Source organism: Alligator sinensis, unplaced genomic scaffold, assembly GCF_000455745.1.
Source record: "Alligator sinensis unplaced genomic scaffold, ASM45574v1 scaffold737_1, whole genome shotgun sequence".
Lineage (NCBI taxonomy): Eukaryota > Metazoa > Chordata > Crocodylia > Alligatoridae > Alligator > Alligator sinensis.
This window is the reverse complement of record NW_005841930.1, coordinates 3183878-3194939: the sequence shown is the minus strand read 5'-3', so window position 1 is coordinate 3194939 and position 11062 is coordinate 3183878. Positions and strand designations below refer to the sequence as shown.

The window sequence follows — 11062 nt, the reverse complement described above, 5'->3', positions numbered from 1 at the left end:
TCCCTGCCTGTGGTAGGGGGTCAGGCTAGATGATCTGTTCAGGTCCCTCCTGACCCTAGCTACTATGAAACTATGAAACTATAAGAGTTCCCTGCTAAGCCAAAGTGGTCTTCTGCCATACTTGCTAGCCTTCATGCACGTTGGGATGGTTTGTTCCTGCACCCTCAGTAAGGTTTCTTTAAAGTACAGCCAGTTCTCCTGGACTCCTCTCTCCCTCAGACTGGTCTGCCCAGGAGTTCCTCAAGTGAAGTCTGTGTTTCTGAAGGCCAAGGTCCTTACTCTGCTGCTCTTCTTCTGCCTTTCCTCAGGACTCAATCATCTTGTGGTTGCTGTTGCCCAAGTTGCCATCCACTACTACATTCCTCACCAATTCCATCCTGTTTGTGAGCAGCAGGTCAAGAGCAGCACGGCCCCTAGTTGGCCTCTCCAGCATTTGCACCAGGAAGTTGTCCCCAACACTCTCCAAAACCTTCCTGGATTGCCTGTGCACTGCTGTATGTCAGGGCGACTGAAGTCCCCCATGAGAACCAGGGCCTATGATCGAGTAACTTCCGCTAGCTGTTTGAAGAAAGCCTCATTCACCATATCCACCTGATCTGGGGTCTATAGCAGACCCCCACCACAACATCAACCTTGTTGCTATCCTTTCGGACCCTAACCCAGAGACTTTCAACAGGCCTATCTCCAGTTTCATATTGGAGCTCTGAGCAATCATATAGCTCTATATATATATATATATATATATAAAAAACATTTGCATTACCATGAAAAAATTATTTTAGTATATTTGGGACTAAATACTATTTTTACAGTCTCCCTGGTGATTCTCTGAAAAGCAACAGCCATTAATGCTTAGTATGGAAACATATAACAGAATTGTCAAAGGCCATTTGCACAAGACAGTAGGAGTGCCTATTTCATCACCCTATAACATCTTTAAAAGCCTTAACTCCATTGAGCAAAACAGTCCCTGTGCAGTTTTCTGAAATCTGTATATTTGTTAAATCAGCACATAGACATAAATCCCACAAATACTTAGATTTAAACCAGGGTTACTCTCTAACGGTAAACCCAAAAACAACATTAAAAATCCTGAAATACTGCATTTGTTGTAAGATTACTACTGCTAACAATTTGTTACTGTATCCAAAACCATTATCCCATTGACCAGTCATGACAAGCAAAATTCTTCTCTTGAAAAACAGAAGGTGTTTATGAATTATTCTCAATTGCCAAGAGACTTGGATAATCCCACTGAAGTGAGAATTCCCTTATGCAAATTATGAGTTTGTGGAAACCAGTAATATTGTGAGCAAATGTCTTTCAAAATCTGATCTCAAACAAATTCCAGATATAGTGTGGAGTCCAATTTTACTCTTCCTGATCTTAGCTTTATTAACAATGCAATTCACTGTGATAGAACATAACATTCAGCTCAGACTTGTTCAGTTGCTCCTAGGATTCTTGAGTCAGGGCTGCTCAGCCCTCACTGTAGATCAGTGATTCCCAATCTTTTTAGAATCAATGCATGCCCCTGAAAGTTTTCAGAATTTACTGGCACCCCATTTTAAAAAACCTAATAGAGTTTGAATATTATAATATAAACAGAATACTAATTAATGTGTTATTAATTAAATGTGTTACTACATTACAATATAAATGTAATGCAAGTAAAATAGTCACCCCTTCAGGCCATTATCCCTGGCTCTATCTGGCCCTGCGCATGTCTGCTCTCAGTATAGTACATCCCCCTACTAGGCCTGTGCAAAATAGTATGTATTCTATTCGGATTTGGCCGATTTGAGGGACAGTGATTTGACTTGGTGATTCGAATCACTGTCCCGATTTGATTCAACAAATTCAGATTCGGAGATTTGACTGCTGAATCAGCTACCCAAGCGTCGGAAAGCCCTAACAGAGAGGGATATGTTCCCAGGTGGGGAGGGAGGGAGGGAGTGAGGCTGGAACTAGGGAAAGGGGCAGAGGGAGGGATGCCATTCCTGGGGCTGCACCATGCTCTGCCTGCAGGCTGGGGCTGGCGGTGGCACCAGGCTGACTCTTCCCGGCACTTGGTGCACCCACCCCAAACACCGGGAACAGCCCAGTGCTGCCACCAGCCCGAGCCTGCAGCGGCATCCTGCAGTCATCCCGTGTCCAGATCTGGGGGCACTGGGCTGTTGCCTGTGCTTGGCGTGCCAGTCCTGAGCACCGGGAAGACTCAGCCTGGTGCCACCACCAGCCCCAGCCTGGCAACCTGCTGTCATCCTGTGCACAGATCCAGGTGCATGTGCCCCCGGGAAGAGCTCAACACAGTCCCACAGCCCTCCAGGGGGGGGCATAGAGCAGCAAGAGATGTCCCCACCCTGCACCCACTGATAGTTCCTGTTGCAGCTGGTGTCAGCTACTCCTGGAGCTGCTGCAGCAGGGACTGGGGGGAGTGGCAGCAAGTGGAGCCCCGGGCAGCATGTGACATGGTGCAGCTTCTCTGCACTCACCCTAACCCCTGTTGCAATGGCCCTGGGAGCGACCAGTGCTAGCTGCAACGGGAACTGTCAGTGGGTGCAGGGGGGACGGGGCTCTGCTTGCTGCCACTCCCCCCAGCTCCTGCTGCAGCAGCCCTGGGAGCAGCTGACACCAGCTGCCTGCACCATGGCATGGCAGAGCCCAGGAGCTGGGGTGAGTGAGGACATGCAGCGCCCAGGTATGGGGGGACAGGCAGAGCAGGTGTAACCCCGGGAACAGCACCCTTCTCCCCACCCTTTCCCTAAGACCAGCCTCCCTCCTTGGGAACCTATCCCTATTTACATTATAAAGGGGGTTCACTTTATATGAGAGAAACCTGTATAGCCTATGGCTGAATCTCTGAATCGACCCTCAATCTCTCCAAATAGATTTGGAGGCTCCCAATCAATTTGGACCTCTTAATGGGTCTCCTGATTTGATTTGGATATTCAGCTGCCGAATCAAGTCAAATCTCCTCTGAATCAAATCAGCTACCAAAGCTTTGCACAGCCCTACCCCTTACACATGGGTCCAGGTCAGTGCTGGGCTGATTTATACCCTTAGTTATCCTAGGGCAATTACCCCTGAACTCTGACCCAGGGGTCCAAACAGACAAAGCCCAGGGACACCTGGTCAGCAGGGATGAGGTTCTGGGCTACACACACAATATATGATGGACACTGAGGTGGTTGAAGGGGTAGCAGGGTGGGCAACAGAATGAGTCCCAGAATGGGAAAATGAGAAGGGGACCACCTCCCTGCCCACACTCTATATCTGAGGGGTAAAGTGAAGCCCCTGCTACTGTAGCTGCTCCTCCAGGGACTTGAAGGTTGTAGTCAAGAGTTTTCTGCCCCTGCAGACTCTTTTCCCAAGCCTGGGAGTATTTGAGGAGCTAGGGGATGAGCCAGGTTGAAAAATGTGGCTCTGCATATACCTCCAGCAGAGCATGCTGCTCAGAACAGCTTGTGTAGGGGCTGCCAGAGGTTGGGAGGGCAAAGCCATGGGTTCCCCCCTTGTCTATGGGTCTAGGGCAGATTGGGGCGGGGGGGGGGGGGGGGGGGGAGGGTCACAAAATAAGCAGTGGGCTTACCTCCTTGCACAGGAGCCAATCACTGTTGCACCCTTACAACAATCAAGGCACCCTGATTGAGAATCATTGCTCTAAACTTTCCATCTAGTGAGTGAGAAAAGTGACTCTCACTTTTCATGTATATCAAAGGTGGTAATGAGGCACTTGCAGAGCAAAACTTTCCCTGATATAATAATTCCTTGCTAGCTAGGTGAACTATTTTAGTCAAAGACTGTTAATCAACCATTTATACCATAATATTTACAACATGAAAACTACCAAGAAGCTAAAAGATTGATTAAACTGACAGTCTGCTCAATTTTAGCAACTGCTTTTCTTACAAAGAAAAATCTTGGTCACAAATTGATGCAGCTGAATGGCAACATCTACTAGCTATGCCAAAAGAAATGCATTTTTGCTCGCCAAATAAAGTACTAGTGGTATTTCTTGACCTCTGGTAAAAAAGTACTTCAATAGCAATGCTAAATTTCCACCCTGTTCTGAGTTTAGGAAACAAGATCCCATAACCTCTATAGACATTATAGGAAGTTAAAATGTGAATCCTGAATTGCTGTCTCAAATGGACGTTTTACCACACTGAGTGATCCAGAACTGGAACACAGTTCTAGGTTTTAAAACTAGGATGCTAATCTCTACCTGAGATTACAACTCAAGAACTGGAGTGGGCCTGCTTTGGGACATACAGTACCTAAGATATGAGAAAACTGGCTAACTTCATGAGATTGTGAACATTTTGTGTGTGTACAGTCAACAGCTTTCCTATGCAAGTTTTCATGAAAAATGAAAATTACCTTAGATATGTATGGTGCATGGGATGCAATCTTCCCCTATATAGAGGCTTAAAACAAGGTTTATGCACTTTTAAAATCTCATATAAACCCTGCCTCATAACTACATTTCGAAAAGCTTCAACCTAGTGAAGTTTTCTAAGGGTTCAACATTATTTCTATGGAAATTAGTTCCAGAGGAAGAGAAGCCTGTGCAGAATCAAACCCAGTAAAAATCATCATCCATTACTGAAGTTAACACAACTACACTGATCTTCACTAGCTGAGGCTCTGGTCCATTAGTTCCTATAATAAGTAATCTTCAGCTATTTTGATTCGTTCACTTTTCACTGAGTTTCATTCTAATAAAGTAACGTTGTAGGTTCTTTTTGACTCTTTACACAGATATCACTGAAGGTGTATAGTGAATCTCTCAATCATCCAAACAACGTTTCACATATTCTTTTATTTATTCTTCCAACAATTCTTCAAACAAGCTACTGCTGTGTTAGTCAACCTGCATTGCAGAGAACTGTGCCTAACAACTGTCTATATATTTTAACTTGACTTTTAATGAGGCTTCTTAGGTTTTTTTCCCTCGTTTTCTTTCCTTAACCATCAGTTCAGGTATGTCTCTACTTCTTTACTACATCTGTACTATCAAACTTCACAGATCCACTAACGGTAAGAAGCAGAAGTTTTAGCATAGATTGAATTGAATGTTTGAATCACTGTGTTTAATCACCACAGGCTAGAAATCCATGGTAGAACATACCCAAGACACAGACCCATATCTTTTGACTCTGAATATAGTTAAGTTGATATGGTGGAGAAATATCTAAGCCTTGCTCTACACCACACCTTTCACTCCTGGTCTCACCAACAGAAAGTTCCAACCATGAAGTTTGAGCAGATAAACATCCAAAGAAAAGTAAACTTATTACCTATAATACTTGGGGGATTTTTTTTAAAAGTCATTATTAGCAAATTTACATTTGCTCATTCTTCATCACCAGAAATCTGTAAGTATTTTTTTTTAATCTAAAAGAAACGGGAAACTGGAAAAGATAGCATTTTGTGCGCACCTTTACCAATGTAATGATTGACTCTCTTCAAAGGATTTTCAGTTGTTTTAGCTTGCTAGTCAGCTTCTGCATCTTATGACTAAGTCTCATGAAATCCAACATTATGGAAAACCAAGAGGATTTCAGTCTCAGGGCAGTCATCCAGAGCCTTTCATGAGTACTAAAATTTACTCAGACAAAAGGTTATACTTTCTAAATAAATATGGATCAGGGATTTTTAAACAAAATAAAATACTTAAAAACTATCAGGTATTTAAATAAAACTACACTGTGTATGAAAGAGGAATGAAGAAAGATATGTAAAAACTGGACTGACTGATTTGTCAGTTTGTCACAATTGCATTGGTGAGAAAAGAGCACACAAAGGGCAACTGGGAACTAGGCAGCAAAGGCTTTTCCCAGATGTTCTGATGTTAAAATTCAACAACCAAGCAATGAATTGTTTGCTAAAGGGCAGCAGATGGTGGACAGGTTAGATGAAAGAAGAACGAAAAGGGAGAACTGAGCAGCATTAATTAGACCTAGCCTCAGGCAGATTAATATGTAAATATCATAGTAAAAAAGTGCTACAAGTTCAGATTTCACCTTCCCCGCAAGCTGTACACATTTTAATTTAAAAAAAAAAAGGAATGACAATGAGTCAGACACTGAAGACCACCCCAAACAAATGCTTCCTTCCAATACAAAGTTGATGGAAAAATTTGAGTAATGATTTATGTCTCTGTTTTAAACCCAGTAAAACAGAGACTGGGAGCACCATTCCAACTCAGTGGAAATAGTGTTCACCATGTATCCAGGCTGACTGACCTGCTCAAGACCATATAGAACAGGGGTGCTCAACCCGGGCCCATTATGCCTATCATCTAGCCCATGGGGCTCCCCACAAATCTGTGGGTTAAATTCCAGCACACAGGAACAGTGCAGGACCCCAGAGTCTGATCCTGGCCAGGTGGATGTGGTGTGAGACTCCAGGAGCCTGATCCTGGCTGGACGGATGCAGTGTGGGGCCCAATTTAGCACACAGACTGGTTTCACACCATTCATCCGGCCTGCAGGGCCAAAACCATGAGCACCACTGACACAGAAAAACTGTTGAAAAAATAGAACCACAAATCACCTATTTTAATTCACAGTCCTATGTCTTAACCCAGTGGTGCCAAAGCTTTTGGCTCTGCAGCCTGGCTGAGTGGCATGAGATTGGTCCATGGGCTTGAGCCTGAGCCCAGATCCAGCCCTGTGCCTCATGGATTGAGCCCTGAGCTAGTTTGGATTGGATTCCACATCCAGTCCCACACAGCTCCTCACAGCAAGGAAGTGATAATTAATGCTATAAGTGCTCCCCACCTACCAAATTTTCAGACCTCTAAGGAGCACCATGGGCCAGATGGCACAGCTCTGGCCTAGAGGCCGGGGGTTGAGCACTCTTGCTGTAACCCCTACCGAAACCCCTAACTCTTCTTTCCCCTACATTTTTTTTAGTACTAATTACAGCATGAAGAAATTAATCTCAATAAAAGAGTCATGTGTGGAAATTAACTTACATTCTTCTTCCTTTGGATCAAGCTGGGTAACACTGACAGATAAGCGATCTACACGTTCCTGTAAGGAATTAACCCTGAACGAGAAACTGTGCGCTTCATTGAAAAGCTCACCAAATATATCTTCAGCATATTTACCTGCAAAAGAAAAATGTTGGAAAATAAGAATTCGAGCATGCTACAAACAATCCGAGTGAATGCTTTTTTTGCAAAATGTCTTTTTAGCTTCTATTTTGTTTTTAATTAATTACTTTGTTAAAAAGGCATCAAACAAAAATAACTTATAATTACTGAGCTCATTAGGAATGTTTAAAAGGCAACAAAGTTAGAGATCATTTAATTACTAGTTTATTTATTAAAAATAAAATTACTGTACCCATTATACTATGGCAAAGACCTTCAACCACTGGAAACTGACTAAGCTATACTGATGTCAATGAGTGAAAACAGCTTTATACTATTTGACCCCTTATCTGGATTAAGCAACCTTATCTAATGAAATTTATCAAATTAGGTTACAAAAAAATCTCAGAATAAACTAGTGTTTGCAGTTGTTTGAAGTGACGGGTCTTAGTAAAAGGAAATCCATGAAATCATTTTCACTGTGATTTGAATAACAGACACATTATATTAGGTACATTCCCCTTCGGGTACTCAACATTGCAGAAACTGACCAAGGCCAACTGAAGTCCATGGGAGTTTCAGACTTACCCCAAAGAGCAACAACCTATAACAATGTATCACATGAAAAGGAAGCCTATAAAATTCTCCACATGGTGCTGCTAATCTTAACCTGCGCAGAATCTTTCAGTGCTGATAAAAAATATACCTCACTGCTCAGAGAAAATTTGATCCATATTACCTACAGACTAGAAGCTCATTTCTAAAAAAGTGTGTGCATTTATGATGCTTTTGCAAGTTTAAATTATGCATACACCTCTAAAATACCTGATCTCCGTGCAGTAGGGGTTTGCTGTAGCTGTGTTGGTCTAAAGACTTGGGTGGGCAAGGTTCTTTGGGTAGATATGATTGGTCTAATAAAAGATATCACATCTACCCAAAGCACCTTGCCTGCCCGATCTCCATGTACAAATCTATGTTTTGGCAGATACAACAGAAGAAACCATTTAATAAAGTTTTGGCCCTTTTTTTTGTCCAGTAGACAAAATAATGTGACCACTATACCTGCTGCATTTTACTAGTAACCAAAATTTAACTTGGAATATAGGTCCCTAGGAGTGAAAATCCAGCAAGCAACCTACCTACTGTATTTAACGGCCAATTCCACAGAAAATTTAGGTGTAATCAAATATCTTATCTGAGCAGTTTATTTTCTACCACATGCATTTGTAACAGGTTAAGTTATTTGAAAGATGTGATCCATAAAGAACATGTGAATAATTAAAACAAACTGTAACATACACATATTATCAACTGATTCAATTTATTCCAGATAGTATACTTTGACGTACAATTTAATTATTTGCTTCAACAAGTTAATCACAACTCATGGAATGTTCAGAGACATACAAATTAAAATATTTTAAAAAACATGTTAAGCATAACTTCAAGTGAAGAATAAAAAGTAAAATAGAAAGTTCTAAAGCTCAAACACTGTTAATAAGATTCGTTCTTCACAGTTTCCTTTTCAGAGGATGCATTTTATCTACATCATTTCCAAAGGCTTACAATTCATGTACCTTGTTAATGAGTTCAAATTGCCATCGCATGCTTTTAAATCATGCTGTACAATGTCATACGCATACTGTACCAAATCATTTGTTTTAGCTTATAAATATTGATTTTCTTATGACAGGCAAGGTTCCTTGGGTAGATGTGATATCTTCCAAATAAACAGTTGGAAAAAAGTTCTTTGCAAGCTTTTGGGCACAAACACCTTTGTTCAGGCATTAGGAAACTCTGCTGCTGTTTTGTGTTCTCCAAGGTGGAAAGTAAGCTAAGGTTCTCTTATGAGACATTTTAACAAATCTGGCACATTTGAAATAGGAAATCAACTAGATAACACTGTATTTATGCATGCTTGTATCTTCTTTTTTATTTTTAGGTGAATAAAATGAAAATGCCCTTTCTAAGCACAGAACAACCTAATGAATTTCCTCAGCATTTGGGGAAATACATTACATCTGTTAGAATGAGTACTAGTGTAACATTTGCAGTAAAGTACTTGCTTAGGTAGCAGACTGTCTACATAAGTTATCTATGTGCATAAATCTTCAACTCTTAACTCAAGAAAAATGTATGACCACTAGAAATACCAACACTACAGTTTTACAAAAGTTCAGTCATTCTTAATTCTAGAATTAAGAATTTAAATAAAAGAAAGAAAACCACTGATGCCAATGACAAAACTGTTGCTGACCTATAAAGGGACCCAATCCTGTTCAACTCCATTTATTTATTTGTAGTCAACATATTATATATTATTATGTTAAAGTTCACTCTATCATGCATGTACATATTGCCAATATACTGCTAATGCTATAGGGGGCACACACAAAACAGAGAACGTTACGCTTATTCAAACAACATGTACTGGTGTTTTATACCGTACAACAAAAAGAATGCCTGGAAAATATGACAGTTGTAATAATAATACTGTGGGTCTTGGCTGCTGCTGGACACACAATGCCAGATTAAGTGGATAGTCTGATTTGCCTATAAAATTAGATGAGAATATTAATTGCCCAAAAGTAATTTCAACATCTGTGAAAGGCTTATTTTAAAGTACTTCCAAAAAGCGCTTAATTGACTGGATACATGCTATACATCTGTCATTTCCCAATGAATCATCATTGATGTGCAAATACATATACAATTACATTTGTAATAAATATTTCATGCTTGTATTACTAACTGTAACTTTTACATCCACCATATTAGCATTTTTTTGCAATAAGGCAGTATAGGGTTTTTACGAAGTATGTTACAAGTTAGTCTTTATTCCTAAGAAAGAAATGTATTATTGAGAATCACCTTGTTCCTCCTCCCATTTTGCTATTTCTCTCCTTTCCAAGTGTGCGGGCTGGGAGCGACCCGAGCCCTTTTCGCGCTGCACGCGGGCTGTGGCCAGCAGCCCGGGCGGAGAGGGAAGGCCTTCGAGCTGGAATTAGGCACGGACGCGTATCGGTAGTTTTAAAAGATTGTTTACTTACACCGAGATGGCAGTGGTGTAGGCTGGAAAGCTTGATTGAGTTGCATTTACAGACAAACAACACAGACGGTCTCGTGGAGGTTGCTAGGCTCCACGGTGCAGAGCTCCGGATGCTCTGGGTGAACGAGCCACCAAAATAGGAATCGTAAATACGTCTTATAAAAGTTGCGTTCGAAGACGGGAAGAGGTGGGCGGTGGATCAGGCCGCCACGCTCCTCTGGATCTCACACAGGGTTTCTATTACCCTGCCGTGTACCCAGAGTCCCCACGAGATGGATGTGGAGTCCTCTTCGGCTTGGGCAGAAACTGCTCAAGCCTCTTATACGGCTAACAGGCCAATCGTTAGCCGCCACGTGTGAATAATTTAGCACTAGCCAATCACGGGGAACAAATTTGCATACCGGTGGCGGGAACTCTTTTGCACTGTGCATTCCTCTTGCAACATGAGCAATGCACTCTGCAAAAGAAGCTGCAAAAAAGGCGGGAAACTCGTCCCTGCACCGGGGTTTCCTCTGCAACAGGAAACACTCCCGTGCAATGCTCTCCAACTTGACGGGGATAATTCTGGTGCCGAAGCGCGCACACACAATCATGGCTTTTGGGTCATGACACCAAGGACTCTATTCATGGAGATCCTTCTGTGACTGAAGGAAATATGAATGTGGCTCCCTCTGTTGCCAGTCAATACTTTAAGAAGGCCTTTGACACTGTCTCTCACCCCATTCTCATTAACAAACTGAGCGACCGTGGCATTGATGCCTACACAGTTGGATGGGTCAAAAATTGGCTGATGAGGCACACCCAGAGTGGTGGTGGTGGACGGGTCGTACTTGACCTGGGGGGATGTGAACAGTGGGGTCCCCCAAGGCTCGGTCCTGGGGCCTACACTGTTCAACATCTTCATCAGC

The 11062-nt window shown here is 42.1% G+C and overlaps 1 protein-coding gene across 3 annotated transcripts in view; it reads right to left on the bottom strand.

The window, feature by feature from the left end:
• Positions 1 to 11062, bottom strand: part of WASF1 (WAS protein family member 1) — an 86091-nt gene that overhangs the window by 28087 nt on the left and 46942 nt on the right. For all 3 annotated transcript variants that reach the window (XM_025198876.1, XM_006019494.3, XM_025198875.1), the window contains exon 3: positions 6986 to 7120. In XM_025198876.1, coding sequence (XP_025054661.1) covers positions 6986 to 7120 — 135 coding nt within the window. The remainder of the gene's footprint in view (positions 1 to 6985; positions 7121 to 11062) is intronic.